Genomic DNA, 16,475 nt, shown 5'->3' on the forward strand with positions numbered 1-16,475 from the left:
CCACCCCATCAGCCGGCACTGACGTTCCTCAGAACTTTCATGTGGTCACACTCCGTCATGTAACTCTCAGGCTACACAACTAAGGAGGTTTAACATCGTCACACTTGTCCCAGGATGTCTGTGTGTGGGGCGTGCCGCCTGAATGTGCGGCCAGCCCAGCTCCACAGACACATTTCCCAGTGGCTCAGAGGCTGGGCTCTCCCGCCATCCTCGGCTCAGCCACCTCCCCCCCCAACACCCCCCCACCCCCACCCCACCCCAGCAGCTCCGCCCCTTGAGCTGGAGGACGGCCTCTGACTGGCCCAAGGTCACTGCCACCAAGGTCTCCTGACTTAAGTCCATGTTTTTCTACACAACATGGGCCCCTTGTAAAGCCTGAGCACGTCCTCAGGGAGGTGTGTGTAAGTAGGAGTCTGAAATGCCACCTCTTTTAGGCAGGTCAACCAACTGCCATACTGATTACACGGAAGGAAACAAATGTGAGTGCAGACCCACTGTCCTACAGGAAGACAGACGAGCAGAGCCTCACCGGCCTTTAAGTCAGGACAGCCCCAGCTGAGCCTGCCGAGGCTCCGGGCTCTCCCCCAGGCAGGGGCTTTACCAGTGACTTCCTTAAACTTCCCAGGTAGACGCTTCCGTGTAATTATTCTTAAGCACTATCATCTATAATCTTACTCGGGGAATTTCCGTGAGTAACTGGAACATCTGACCGCCACCCTTGGCTGTGAACACACCCAGCGCTCCTGGCACTTTAATGGAATGCCCCCCCCCCCCGCCCTCCCCATTTTAGAAGGAGAAGGAGCTGCTCCCATTAGCAGGCCTCCCACTGCCCTAAGGCTTTGGTGCCCTGTTGAGTCACCCCCAGGGGGAGCAGTAGCCCTGTGTCCAAATGTCCTTAGGACTTGACAAATCTCACCTTTAAAACACACCTGGATGCTGCATTGTTGGGAATTCAGCTCTATGGCATGGAAGAAAATGAAACAAAAGCAACAAAGTTGCAACCAAATAAAAACCGGTTCTGTCTTCATCCTTCCTTTATCTTACAGTGTTGGGGTCTGCTCCCCAAACTGCCTCGAGATGACCGCGTGGCGGGAAGGGGAGGCCATGGCAGCACTGTTTCCCTTATTCCTACTTGGGTTAGCCCATACCCACTTCTGCAATACTAGTAGGCTAAGCGACAGACTGACCACTCAGGGACCACAAAGACGAGCGTTTAAACCGCCCCGGAAAGCTCAGACACTGGGATGTGGAAATCTCCACGTGCCCTTTAGTTCAGTGTGGAAGGCATCACTCTGGCGTGCACAAACCCGAGTAGGGTTCTGCTGAGGGAGGAAGCCAGTACAAAGACAGGAGTCGCTCATTTCTGAGGGAGCGTGAGGCTCCACCCCTCAGCACGGCTGTCATTTGAGAGAGAAGAAAACAAGGTGCTGACCAGGATGTGGCTCGCACAGGGCCCTTGAGCACTGCCACCTGCCCAACGTTCCCCATCTAGGCGGCTAGCCAGGACCTGCAAGCATTTCCGCAGCCATGTTCCTGGTGGCGCATCGCTGGCTCCTGAGATAACCGATGCCCACCGGCAGCTGAGTCAACCTGGCACAGGCAGGCACGGAGTACCGCTCAGCCTCAGTGGAATACATTCTGGTACCTTCTGCTTCATGGCAAACCTAGAGGACATTGTGCTCAGTGAGAACCTGTCACAAAAGGACAAATGTGATTCCAGCTGGACGAGGGGCTCCAAGAGTCGGGTTCAGAGATAGGCAGTGGGTGGCAGGGCCAGGGACTGTGCAGTTAGTTCCATGGTCCTGCCTGCCCACCCCTCTGACACTTAGTTCAAGACCCTGACCTACAGAACGTGACGTAAAATAAAGATCATCGTGGAAGTCACGGGCCTCTGACTCCAGGAACCACGGGACCCAGAGGACAGCCAGGCTGCTTCCAGATCCCGCCCTGACCTCGCCGGAGCTGTGTCCCTGTGCTCACTGCCTGCCAGGTCTGAAATGCATCTGGGGCTGCATGCTTGTTTGTTGTTGTTAACCCTCACCTGGGAGGGAGGAGGGGAGGAGAGAGAGAGGGAGAGAGATTGATTTAAGTGAGAGAGAGACACGTTGGTTGATTGCCTCTCAGGCTCTGACTGGGGCCAGGGATCGAAACTGCAACTGAGGTGCATGCCCTCGACTGGGAATCGAACCCGTGACCCTTCAGTCTGCAGGCCATGCGGGCCTTTTTGAGTCTCACGCAGGCCCAGGCACGCCGCAGGAGCTGTGGAAGGGACACTGGCTTTCTGAGCCCACGGCCTTCAATGCTTCTCCATGAACCACAGGCTAAAGCCCAGACGTCTTGGCACCCACCTACCCACCTGCTACACACCCTCTAGGTCTGCTCACCCACCCGGGACGCCTCACGCGGAGTGTGCTCCCGGTCTCTGCGGGAGCTCACCTGAACTGTCTTGCCCCAGACACCTGCCCTTGTTGGCGCCGGCGCTCCCACAGGCCCACCTCCTGCAGCACAGTGGCTGGCACAGAGCGCCGTGCATGTCCCATGAGTGAATGAGGACATGAAGCCGAGGCCCAGTGCATGTAGGTAACAGGATATGAAGAGAACGGAAATGGCATGACCCAAACGTGTGCGAGGTGTCCAGCACAGTGCGACGCGCGTGCCTCGCCCGGGAACAAGGCTGAAGGAGGACCTGTGCGGGTCATGCCTTTGCAACGCTGAGTCCACCCAACACCAAACCTATTTACTACGCAGCTGCTTTAACACTGGCCAAGCCGATGACCTCTGAAGCCTGGATCGGAGGCCAAGTCACAACAAAGATTCAGAGAAAAACGTTCAAGACAACCATCTTTTTGTTGTTAAAACACAATGGCTAGATTCAGAAGACTATGGGTTGACATAAGAAGAGCCAAATACCTCTTCCCTGGAGACACATTTGTCTGAACACCAAACGAAAGTTAGAGAAGCCCAGAGGTGACCTGAAATCTAACAGAAGGAGGTTCAGTAACACATGTGACCTGGACAGTCCTCCGGCCATGGGACCTGCCTGCGTGTGAACCCTGGGCACGCTGGCATGTACCCCAACAGCGCAGAAGCCTCGGCCCAGCCCGCCCGCACCTGGGCCTCCCCGAGGTCATTGTTCACCACGGTGAAGTTCAGCCCCAGCTCCTCCACGTCGCCCTCGTAGCTCTTGAGGAACAGCAGGTTCCGGTAAACCTCCGGGTCCAGGGAGGCCAGGTGGTGGATGTCCACGTCGGCGCTGGTGCCCAGCAGCTTGGACAGGAAGAAGCCCGCGAAGGGCAGTTCCACCAGCATGTTTTCGTAGAGAGCCTGCAACGGGACAAGGGCCAGCGGTCAGCCTCATGGTTCTTTCACGCGCCCTAAAAACAAACACCACGTTCAAACTGCTATGTGACAGGCTCCTAGGACGCGCTACTTGGCGAGCGGTTAATTTCCAGGGGCCAGGCCAGTCTATGCATTCAATGCTTGCATTCAGTACATCAAAGATCCTAGAACAGACTATCAAAGAATTTAGGGCTGAAATCATAGAATGTTAATACCAATGGGGAGTTTTACATTTTTAATCCTCACCCAAGGATATGTTTATTGATTTTAGAAAGAGAGGAAGGGAGAGAGAAACATCAATCAGTTGCCTCCTGTACGTGCCATGACGGGATGGAACCTGAAACCTAGGTATGTGTCCTGACAAGATGGAACCCGCAATGTTTTAGTGTACGGGACAATGCTCCCACCGAGCCACCCACGGGGCACCAGTCGGGATTTTTAAGAGCCAAACCTGCCCTGGCTGGTGTGGCTCAGTTGGTTGGGTAGCATCCCTGCCCCAAAGGGTCGTAGGGGTGTGTGCAGCAGGCAGCCCATTGGTGCTTTGCTCTCACATCATGTTCCTCTCTCGCTAAAAAGAAAGAAAAGAAGAGCCGAACCCTCCTGCCGCCAGAGGCTGGCGAGCGTTTTCGGGAAAGGGCTCTGCAGGTGTATTGGTCTCCTAAGGCTGCCGTAACAAAGCACCACAAACAACAGAAGCGGCCTGTCCACCCTTCTGGAGGCCAGATGCCCAAAGCCAAGGGTCTCAGGGCCACGCCGGGCCCTGAAGGCTCAGGAGAAGGACCTCTCCTGCCTCTTCCAGCTTCTGGGGTTGCTGGCGTCCTCAGCGAAGCCTGGCTAGTAGCTGCACCCCTCCATCCCCACCTCTCCCCAGGGCTGTCTTCCCTGCGTGTCTGCCGTGTTTGAAACTCCCGTCCTCCTCTTATAAAGATGCCAGGCCCCTCATCTGAGCTTGACTACACAGTGAGGTCATGTTCACAGGTACAGGGTGTTAGGGCTTGAGCTTATCTTTCTGAGGGGGGGGGGTCACAATTCAACCGTCTCGGCCCCCCACCCCCGAGCCTTTGGAGCATAGTGTGAGGACAAGTGAGGGCACCTGGGCACCAAAGTTCATGTAACTTCCAATTGAAGAAATACTATTCTTCTTTAGATGTGTTTTCAACCACCGAATGGAAAAGCATTCTCAGCACACTGGCCATAGGAGCAGGGGCAGGCTGAGAGCACAGGCTGTCCTTGCCCGCCCCGTCTCAGGTGAAGGAGCCCTAGGACCCGGGAACTGTCCAGATAGTATGAGTTAGTAGGTGGCAAAACTGGTACCAAAACTCACCTCTCCTGATGCCAGGCCTATGGGGTTTCACTCTTAAGTTACTGTCTACCTTTATGTCTAAGAATTGCAAGGCGAAATTATTTTTGCATCTATTTATAGTCAAGTATATTACATATAGTAAAAAATTACAACTGACAACAGCTGTGTAACAACCTCTCCGATCGAGATATAGAACACCCCCACGCCTCCCACACACGAGTCCTTCACCCTCCAGGCAACACCCCAGGTCCGGCCCATCCTGTCCTCGCCACAGGCGAGTTTTGCCGGCTGCAGAGCTTCATAAATGGGACTGCCCAGCACTCGTTCTTATGCGTCTCCTCAGGCGCAGTCTTCACCTGCCCCGGCCTGCGGCTGCTCTGCGGTGGCCGGGTGAGCAAAGCTGTGAGCAGCCAATGCGCCCACCGAGAGCCTCTGCTCTCATTCACGCCTCATTAGTCTGCACCTAAGAGAAGGTCTGTGGACGGGGAAGCACTAGGTCACGAGGCTATTTTGGAAAATGCAAGGAGTTTGTCCCCACGACGGCAACGTGGGAAGGTTGCACCCGGTCCCTCCTCCCAGTGGCCAGCACAGTGCTTGCTGGCTTTCGCCTGGCCTGGCGGCGCGGTGGGTCTCACCGTGGCGTGGTTTGAGTCTCCCTGATGGCCTGTGGTTCTGGGTGACATGGCATGTGGTCCTCTAGCACAGCAGGTGGGAAGGAGAGTCTGCAAGTTCCCTGCGCAGCGCTAGGTCCCCTGAGGTCCACGGCTGCAGAGTGCGAGGAACCAGCCACATCACAATTTCCAGACCATTCTGATTATTTCCCTCGGACAGAGGACTGCCTGGGGAGCCACAACACATCTCTCTTGTAAAAAATGTGCTAACGGAACAGCTTCTCCTCCTGAGTGCCTGCGGGTGCCAGGCTGCCACCCACCAACCGCAGGCTCCCAGGGTTCCTCCACGATCCTCGAACACTCCACCTGCCAGCTGAGAGGAGGTGCAGGGGTCCTACCTCACCTGGTCAGCGGGGCTCTGCACTCAGATGATCATGAACTCTGTCTGGGGCAGCTGTGACCCTTGCCTGAGACGGAGTGACACCAGGATAGACAGAGGGGGTGAGGGGTGCCCGAGCCCTGCCTTAGAAAGGATGGCGTGAGGTCTGCTGAGTGGGGTTGTGGCGAACTTGCAGACTCCTTCCCACCTGCTGTGCTAGATGTACGCACACGTCAGGCCGCTGCTTTAAGATCAATGCTACTGCACTGCACACAGCATCCAACATTAAAATCAGCACTTGCCCTGAGGTAACCCTTCGCCATGAAAACGTGACTAATTCAGAAGTCACTCTTCCTTCCACACACACAAAATGAAACACACTCAGCGAGTCAGACGTGTGTGAACTCACTAACTCGGCTGCAGCTCGGCTCCTCCAACCCCCAGCAAAGAGGGACGGCTCAGCCGACACAGCGTCCATCAGGGTCCGAGTGAGCCGTGTCCTCAGCCAGCTCCCACACAGGCACAGTAGGCAGCTGTTTCACAGTCGATAGTTACCCTCTTCCCCCGACCCCGGAGCTGCTCACATGCACCGGGACCTGCCTGTCCGCCTCCCCACTAGCAGGACCGTGGGACCCTGCACTGGCGGGTGAATGACACCGCTTCTGGTTCCAGACAGGCTGTGGCCAAGGAACTCCAACGCACCTGTCAACTCCAGACTCCACACGGTCCCCTCAGCTGAGACCTCAGGGAAATGCCAGTCCCGGCTTGTATTTCTGACTAAGGATGGCCCAAGTACTTTTGAAAAGATGGCAGGAAGGGATTTCTTCGTGGAGACTGAGTGACAGCATGGCCACCGAGGCTGCAGAGTGGCCCAGTCTGCTCAGGCGCGTGGCTCAGACAAACCAGCAGCACTCCCAGGCCCTACACTCCAGGCCACGGCTGCAGAGCCACGGAGCCCACTCTGCAGGGATGAGCTTGTCCCTGGGCTGAGGAAAGCCTCATCTGTACCAGGGACTGGAAGTAGCTGCAGGTGTAAATCACCAGATGGTCAATACATAAGGTCATTGTTTGCCATTTCTGCATTAGTAACAATAAGCCAGTGAAATTCATTAAACACATTTGAGCTACCTGAATTTTAAACAGAATCCCACTGTGACTCATAAAATGTAAATGCTTAGGTATAATTTTTTACAGAAGGCAGCTTTAAACCTTCAGAGCATTTAATATACAAGCACTAATAAATGATAGTACTAAAAACTATGATTGCATCAGCTAAATGGATTATAAATTAAATTTCCATAATGTATGCAACCAATACAAATGTAAGCATAAATCAAGGTATTTTCTAAACACAGGTTAATTATACAACTTCAAAAACTGTCTATTTTTTATGCAAAGAATCCACTTAGCATTTTTCATCTTGGCCTTCATGGCAGCCAGCTGACCATGCTGGCTCCCGCGGCCATCAATAACCACCTGCCACGGGAAGTAGCGGTAGGTATATGGAAAAAGCCTGGAACGGATTTTTCAACTGTCTGTCTTTTATGAGTGTTTATAGCTAGAAATTGTGCCAAAATGATCTGAAATAAAAAGGATTAATTATCATAGAAGCCTTTTAATATAAGTGAGTGCAGTCGAGTACAATTAATGCAAACTGTGGCACCATCAGGAGAGCAGATGCGAACCTCACCATGGGCGTTTCTGTTTGCTGCCAAACGACGCCGGTAATTTACTACATTAAGAATCAATAAAAAAATAATGCTTTTCAAATGCATCTTTATCAATCTTCAGGTGGTTCTAAAGTGAACATTTATAACTTAATCTAAAAACTATATCAGAGATGTCTTTTTTAAAGGCCCCCTAATTGAGCAAGAAGAAAACTGTATTTCAGACCATGCAGCCCTTGGAATGTGAAAGATAAAGAAATGTAAAGTGAGGAGGCGTGCGGGCAGTGTGCTCGCTAGAGCGCCCGACTGGACCGTAGCTCCTGGAGGCAGCAGCTCGCCCCCTCGAAGGATGAGTCTGCGGACAGCACCTGGCGCCCATCCATTTAACAAGCACTGACTAAGGCCAACTGGGGGACCACCTCACACCCTGGAATGCTGCATCCATGGATTTGTTTGCAGAAGAACATTAATTCTCTTTGGGGACCTTTCAGGTTATGAAAACGACCTGTCTGGATTCACTGCAAATCTGTGGCCTCCAAAATCCACCTCCAGAGACACCCCCAGGGTTCACCCTTGAACCCCGTCCGCACAGCCCGCATTATGGTACTCCGTGTAAAGACCTGTATGATGGCAGCGTTGTTTCCACGGTCCATGTGTGCAAGCACCCAAGACCACGAGGGGCCCGGGCCATGCCCTCCGCCCTCTCCGCCCTGACAAACCAGGCCCCGGCACACTCGGGCACTCCAGTGTTTCTTTAAACATTGACAGAGTTTCTACTGGTGTGACGGCAGGGTCCAGGGTCCTGGTGTTTACTTGTGGGACAGGCACCACCGGAGGCCCCGAGGCACCCAGGAAGCTGGCGCTGCCTCCCAGGAGGCTTCCTCCTCCCGAGAGGCAACAAGCGCTCTCCTCTGCGACTAGGAGCACGGGTGGGTGGAGGGGCTGCATGGCACCACCTACTCCCCCTGCAGGGAGGCTCCAGAATGAGGGCTGTCCCTGGTTCACTGCAACTGACAATCCGCACCTTTGGTCTGACAGCGCTGTTTCTAAGAACAGCTCTTTCACTTCAGAAATCTCTGCGGGATGCTGATGGGAGAAGGCAGTTCACTTGTCAAGCCCATTTTCCTGGTGGGATGTCCAGAACTCAACACACAGGATGGAAACACTGTCCACCAGCCAGAGCTGCCCCTCACAGAGGACAACCTGGCCTCCTGCTCCGCCTACCTACCCACCAAATCTTCCTACAGGGTTTGCCAGTGCGACGTGTCCACACGCAGGGACTGTGGGGATTTTAGAACAGCTGGTACGTCCCTGCTCTGGAAGGTGCTAGAGTATAAACTCACGAGGTCCAGTTAGGTATCCCACAGCCAAGAACTACTTCAATAATTAAAAAGGAACACTTTTCAGGCCTGGCTGGTGTGGCTCAGTTGGTTGGATCATCATCTTGTGCACTGAAGGGTTGTGGGTTCAATCCCTGGTGAGAGCACATGCAAGAGTCAACTGATTAATGTTTCGCTCTCTCTCTCAAATCGATGAAAAAAAAAACCAAACCAAAACATATCTTCAGGTGAGGATTATAAAAAAAAAATTTTTTTTAAAGAAAACTATGCCCTTGAATAACAAGAAAAATAACCTCCTGATCTGATTGATTGTTTTTAATGGAAAAGGACATAAATCGTTATTATTAGGATGCTATAAACACAGGCACAATTCTCAGAAGGTGTAAGGCTCAAATAAAGTAGTCATCCTATATAATAAAAGCCTAATAGGCTAAGTGTCCAGTCGTCCGTTTAACCAGTCAAAGCATAATATGCTAATGATATGCTAAGGCCGCTCAACCACTCGCTATGATGTGCACTGACCACCAGGGGGCAGACGCTTTAACTGGTAGGTTAGCTTGCCGCTGGGGTCCTGCTGATCAGGACTGAGCCAGACAGGCTAGACATGCCCTGGAACCCTCCTGTGGTCCCTCCCCGGCTGGCCAACCTCCTGCGTCTCTCCCTGGCCCCGATCGTGCACCGGTGGGGTCCCTCGGTCTGGCCTGTGCCCTCTCACAATCCAGGACCCCTCAGGGGATTTCGGAGAGCCGGTTTCAGCCCAATCCTGCAGGCCAGGCCGAGGGACCCCCACTGGTGCATGAATTTGTACACCGGGCCTCTAGTTTGTAAGTATTGATCTTTGATTTTTCTGCTTCCAAAAAAAGTTGAAGGTCAATAAGAACAAGCTGCTACGGGTTCACCCACAGCCAGAGGCACAGCGTGGGCATGCTTGTGAGGTCTGCGACAGCTAAGTGACACATCTTAACGCTGGTGGAAAGGCTGGTGCTAAGCACAGAGCCATCAGCTATTTGCTGGGTGTCATGTTTAAAAACCCGGAGGGAAAAGATACGTTAACTTTAGAGATCCCAGCATTGAGTCTGATGACAATCAGGTGAAGCGGCTCAACTTTGCCGACCCATCATGAGTCTGAGAGTCAGAACGGAATGAGAGAGAAGCTTTGCCACTTGAGGACCAAGGCACTTAAATTACTAACACCCACCTCCATCCACAGCTCTAAAGCCTCAGCGAATTCAGTGAGCTTTTATAAAAGGACACTAGTGATACTGAAGAATACATCTTCCCAACCCTCAAAACTCTCAGGATAACTGCTCACTACTCTGTATGAAACGTAAGGGCACACCGGTTCTAACACACAAAGTTATAAACTACACTGACGGTTCACAACCTGCTAATTCGAAACCTGAGATATATAACCAAGATTTTATCAAAAAAATCTGATTTATAGGCATGCTGTTCCAATTAAATCAATATTCTAAAGCAAGGAAAAAAGAGAGCCATTTTCAAGTAGAATTCAAATATGATAAAAGATTTCCTTCAATAAATATTCTGAACTTAATTGGCTTAAATGGACCTAGGTGCTTCTGTCTGTAAAAAAAAGTTTGCGATGACATTACCACATCCTTGAGCTGTTTATTTATCCCCTGCCAGGGCTGATTTACGGGCGATGAATGCAGGCCCGACGCGCACCAGGCCCAGGAATCATCTGCTAATGGAACTCCTAATTGAGGAGTGACCGCGCCATGAGGCAACTCTTCCCGCGCAGGACTGCTCCTGAGGACCTTGCTGCACTCCATCACAGCAAACAATCACTAACATATGCATTAGGGAAATTTAAATACATTATGACCCAATAAATACCATAATCCATCAGTACACAATTTCTCCTCTTAGAGATTTAGAGTTCAGGCATACCACTATGAGTGCCGGCCATTCACTCACTCAGGCCGACAGTCTGACATGTGGGGACACGTCTACCCATTTGTGATCAGATGATCATCAGAGACGGGTTAGAAGCCAGCACTCCGAGGAGTACCCATGCAGAAAATTATGTCAGTCTCAAACATGTGGGACCACAAGTGAACCATCCTCCTCAAAGGACTACAGTTTTGTTACTGGTTTTGTCTACATATCATTATTTTAAATAGCTTCACTGAGATAGAATTTACATAAACTTCATTGTTGGAAGCAAGGCTGAGACCCCAAATTCTCCTGCCTGGAACCTGGTGTAAAGGGAGAAGTGAGAAGCATCCACCGTCCCCCGAGTCCAAGGCCCCCCGAGATGCCGCCTTCAGCACCACTGCAGCCTGAGCCACCAGCAGTCAACAGTGGGCATCACTCCGCACCACGGCACAGAACGAGCAGCCGCCTGAGGCTCCAGTGAGCAGGGCCATCTAGCTATCTTGTCTCTATAGTAATCAAGATTGGAGAGCAGACACATTCAGGAAGGAAGGTAATACATCACTTCCATCAGATTGAATTCAGGAAGTACAATGACCTACCTGCTGTCTGTCACTGCAGTGTGAGAACCACTGCAGTTTCCGGGGACTCTAGCAGAGTCAAAGCTCCCCTTACTTTAAATGTATTTTATTACTATTAACTTAGCAGGTTCTGGGGCTTGCCTTAACAGAAAGAACTATGGCGCATGAAATTGCAGAGGTTCTCACGCAGTGAGTTATGAAGCGTGCGTCCTTGGGGCAGATGAGGCGAGTGAGAGAGACTGGCAGGGAGCGACGATCTGCTAGGCACAGACCCCACAACCAGCACACGGCTCCACGCATGAGAGAAAGGGACCTGCTGGGAATTCATGCTGAATAGTCCAATGCTGGGCCCACGTCCGAAGTTCGCCATGGAAACCTAAAGTGGTAGGAGGTGAGCCCGGAGGAAGACGCGTGGCAGGTCCAGGTCTGGCTGGAGTCCATCACGGCGTCGAAGAACAATAAACCCCAGCAAAGCAGCAACGTGTGGAATCTGAGTGGGTGCACAGGACCTGGGCCCATGACGATGCATCTCACAGACACACGCATCCAGGGGCAGTGCTCGTCCCCAGGACGTGCTGGTTCCCCCACTCCCCTCTGCTTTGGGAGGCTGGGCTTCAGGACCGCCTGCCATTGACAATCCGCACCCAGCACACTCCCACAGAGCAAGGATGGCAGAGAACTCTAAGCAATGTTGTAAGCATTTTAAAATTTTTGATACAATAGCCTAAGCCCGTGGTCGGCAAACTGCGGCTCGCGAGCCACATGTGGCTTTTTGGCCCCTTGAGTGTGTAAGCCTTAGGAGTACCCTAATCAAGTTAATAACAATGTACCTACCTATATAGTTTAAGTTAAAAAAATTTGGCTCTCAAAAGAAATTTCAATCGTTGTACTGTTGATATTTGCCTCTGTTGACTAATGAGTTTGCCGACCACTGGCCTAAGCAATGAAAGAACAAAAAACCCTAACCATCTACAGGAGAAATGCAGAGCTATGTGAAAAGTATAATCTATAGGAATATATAATCTATAGGAATATAAAATAATAATTTTTAATGAATAGCATAAAATACGCCCCCCCACCCCCCAAACTAATTCCATTTACTTTTTTTTTTTTTTGGTTCATCCTTACCCGAGGATATTTTTCCATTGATTTTTAGGGAGAGTGGAAGAGAAAGGGGAAGACTGAAACACATTGATTGGTTGCCTCCTGCATGAGCCCCTTGGGTAAGGTATGTGCCCTTGGCCAGAATCAAACCCAGGACCCTTTGGTCCTCAGGCCAATGCTCTAGCCACTAAGCCAAACCAGCCAGGGCGGAGCACACATTTTTACTTTTCATGAATTCTATAAAATATAAATCTTTGTTTTACTGTGGTTGCAAATATCAAAAAATTTCTATCTGTGACACGGCACCAGAGTTAAGTTAGGGTTTTTCAAAATGCTGACATGCTGAGCTCAAAAGGTTCGCCATCACTGGCCTAATCCAAGGCCAGGAAGATTTGCACCCGTGGGAAAAACCCTCCCCTGTATGATGAACTCATTCTCCACGAGGGGCCAGGGCAGGCTTCGCAGTAAATGGTGCTGGGACGAGGGGGACCCATGCAGGAGGAACCTCCCACCATCCTGGGACTTGCTCTTTCTAGAGGTGCTCTCTGCTTCCCTTCACAGCACGCCTTCTCCCAGGGCCCCTCCGGGCCTGACACTTTCCACTCTAACCCTAACCCTCCAGGCCTCTTCCTCCACCCAGGGTGCTGCAGTGATAGAAACTCCCCCAAGGACAACCCTACAAACCCACCGCTGGGTAAGTGAGGCTGCCTGACAGGGAGCCTGGCAATGAAAGGGTTGAAGCAGTAACACCTTACAACTCGGAGGGTCCTTGGAACAGGCGTGCTGAACAAGCCAGCCACCGGAGGCCACAGCTGGCTGACACGGTTTATGTGAACTGTGCAGAGTGGGTGCTTCACGCAGACAGAAGGCAGGTGAGTACTGGTCAGGGATTGGGGAGTCAAGGGATCCGGGCAGTGAAAATGTTCTGGGGCCCATGTGGCTGTCTGTTAATGTACTGAAACCACCTGGACCAGGTGAACTGCATGGTGTGTGAACCATGTCTCAATAAAGCTGTTGTAGCCCTCACTCGCCTGCACCACAACACCGCCGCAATCCAGGCCGCCACCAGGTGGGACCAAGAATCCCTCTGCTCCCCTCGGGACCACAGTCTTCTCAAAACGTAGAAAGTCCATTATCTCAGCCATGACCCATGGGATGATGACCTTACTGTCCACCGTGGAACACAGGGCCCCAGCAGCACACGTGAGGCGCTGCTGAACTCTGCCAGGGGGGAGGTGGGGTGGAAGCGGGCGGGCGGAAGCAGCCTCAGATCATTTGTTGATCAGGCCCGGCTGCACTTTAGTAAAACATTTTTATAAAAAAACAGGTGGGTGGATTTGGCCAGCGGCTAATAGTTGCTGCCCTCCATTCCCGAGTGTCTGTCACCTTTGGTCACACCTTGACTTGCAGAAGCCATACTGATTACAATCCTTGTTACAATCTAGCCGTCTCTCAAAAGGTGTGGATAATAAATACACTGAAACTTCTTTTCTCAAACGCCTCCCATTCAAACAGTTCATGCCTCAACCTGACAACCCTTCCATGCTGATCCCTGTGTGATCAGTCACGCGTCTCTCAGGTGACAAACCAAGGAGAGAATGTGCGAATATGAGTCAGTTTACCACTGTTAACATTTCAGGATATGCTGTGATTATTTTTGTGTGTTTGTGCTTATAATTACTGTGAAATTTTTATTTTTTACTGTACATTTCCTTTCCTTTTTGTTAGATTTTCATTTACATTTCATGTCCTTTTTTTTTTTTTGGATCTTCACCCGAGGATATTTTTCCATTGATTTTTAGATAGAGTAGAAGAGAGTGGGAAAGAGAGAAATATCGATGTGAGAGAAGCACATTAATTGGTTGCCTCCTGCACAAGCCCCAACCGGGGCCTGGGCTGGGGTGGAAACAGCAACTGAGATACATGCCCTTGACCGGAATCAAACTCAGGACCCTTAGTCCACAGGCCAACACTCTATCCACTGAGCCAAATGGGTAGGGCCCTTTTTGTTTTTAAAGTGTTTATTTATAGATTAAACAATACAATAGACATATAAGAAAGGTTAAAACAGGAAATCATTTGGGGGTCTGGAACAGATGAATTCAATTTACATGATTTCTAATGGGGAAAAAATGAATTAAATATTCCCATTCTACTATTCTGTAAATATATTTTTATTTTTAAATTGATTTCAGAGAGAAAGGGAGAGGGAGAGAGAGAAACATCAATGATGAGAATCCTTGATCGGCTGCCTTTTGCACGCCCCCTACTGGGGATTGAGCCCACAACCCGGGCATGTGCCCTTGACCAGAATAAAATTTGGGAACCTTCAGTCCACAGGCCAACGCTCTATCCACTAAGCCAAACCAGCTAGGGCTTAATCCACTATTTTCAACAGGGGAAATAGCCTGGCCGGTGTGGTTAAGTGGTTAGCGTTGACCTGTAAACCAGAAGGTCATGATTTGACCCAGTCAGAGCACATGCCCAGGTTGCAGGCTCCATCCCTATTTGGGGGCATGCAGGAGGCTGCCAATCAATGATTCTCTCTCATCACTGATGTTTCTCTCTCTCCTCTCCCTTCCTCTCTGAGATCAATAACAATATATTTAAACTAGAGGCTCCTCAACCTAGCCTGCAGGATCGGGCCAAAACCAGCTCTCTGACATCCCCCGAAGGGTCCTGGATTGCGAGAGGGCACAGGCCAGGCCGATGGACCCCACCGGTGCATGATCGGGCCAGGAGAGACGCAGGAGGTTGGCCAGCCAGGGAGAGACCATGGGAGGGCTCCAGGACGTGTCTGGCCTGTCTGGCTCAGTCCCCATCGGACGGACCCCAGCAGCAAGCTAACCTATCGGTTGGAGCATCTGCCCCCTGGTGGTCAGTGCATGTCATAGTGAGTTGAGCGGCCTTAGCATATCACGCGCTGATTGGTTGAACGGCTGACCAGTCAACCGGACACTTAGCATATTAGGCTTTTATTATAAAGGATAGGGGAAATAAAAATATATTCCCAGACCATCCAAAAACCCTAACGAATTTCCCCACAACACCATGAAAAATGTGTTTTACTTATCTATAAAACACAGCAAGGATTCTTGGGTAGCAGAGAAGCTGAGCTTTATTGATAACAGTCTCATGGGTGGATGTGCTGTGTGTACTGAGCAATGCTACTGTGGGGCCTATACACAGGTTACTCCTTCCTCTACATGGCAGGAAGCCTCCCCAATGAACACAAAGGAGGCAGACGTCTCCAAACTGGAGCTCACGTGTTAACCTGGCCCTGGGAAACTCAAACTGGTACCTGTTGTTCCGCTCTCCTCGCCCCATGAGGGTGGGTCTTGCCCAAGGCTTGCTCCTACAGTCACTAGAACGGCTAAGATTGGTATTCTTCCTGACTTGCTTCTGTTGGGGCCTACTTGACACTTGTCTTAGTCTCCTTAGTGCAGTGCAAGACGGGCTGATGAGTGGCTCTGCGGCCCAGGGTTGCAGACTGCGGGCTGCGTTCAGATGCCCCCTGCTACTGCTGGGCTGCCTTGGAAGACAGAGCCACTCACCTGACAGAATGGAGCCACCTGCACCTGTGGAATGGCATGCTCTGCCTCTGGGAAAACAGGACATCTGCAGGGTGGGTGCATTCCCTTTCCTCGGGGGAACCTCTGGGTCTGCAGGACCTGTGGTGGCCGTATCTCCCTCGTTAGGGTTGTGGGTCTCTTCCTCTTGCTATTACTCTGTGCTTGTAGCCAATACTGCATCCGGGGCTTGAATGCACTGTGCTAATGCCCTAACCACGCAGGGCTGCTACTGGAAGACTGGCGCATAGACTGTGAGGTGGAATGGGTGATAGCGGGGTGGAGTGTAGGGTCAAGCGAGGATATGGCCCACTTCTCCCTCCTAATCAGTGTAATGGTGTCCGTCTGGCCAGCGGCCACAGGAGCAGAGCAGTTCACACCTGAGTGTTTCCCACATCTTTGACGACTAACAAGCCTCACCAGACTCCCTGTTTGGTCTTGGTCTGCACACAGGCCTCCCTAGCACGGCTCCCTCCCTCTCCCCTCTGCTAGATAAGCCCCTAGCCCACCCTGGCCAAGTGCGCAAATCCCCCCTCCATCAGCCGCCATTGGGGACCCCATTGTGTCAGTAATAAAGGCTATGACTTCTTCCCTGGTGTCCCGGGTAGAACAGTGTGGCTTCCCTGGGTTGGAGCTCCTACTCGTGTTTACATCATGCCAGGATTAGCAATTACCAACATTAAATT

General features: G+C 51.4%; 1 protein-coding gene across 1 annotated transcript in view; it reads right to left on the reverse strand.

The window, feature by feature from the left end:
- The window catches only part of UBE3C (ubiquitin protein ligase E3C), a 121,361-nt gene that overhangs the window by 14,557 nt on the left and 90,329 nt on the right, over window positions 1–16,475 (reverse strand). The window contains exon 18 of the mRNA XM_014445614.2: window positions 3,112–3,324. Within this exon, the coding sequence (XP_014301100.1) occupies window positions 3,112–3,324 (213 nt within the window). The remainder of the gene's footprint in view (window positions 1–3,111; window positions 3,325–16,475) is intronic.

Source organism: Myotis lucifugus, unplaced genomic scaffold, assembly GCF_000147115.1.
Source record: "Myotis lucifugus unplaced genomic scaffold, Myoluc2.0 scaffold_471, whole genome shotgun sequence".
NCBI lineage: Eukaryota > Metazoa > Chordata > Mammalia > Chiroptera > Vespertilionidae > Myotis > Myotis lucifugus.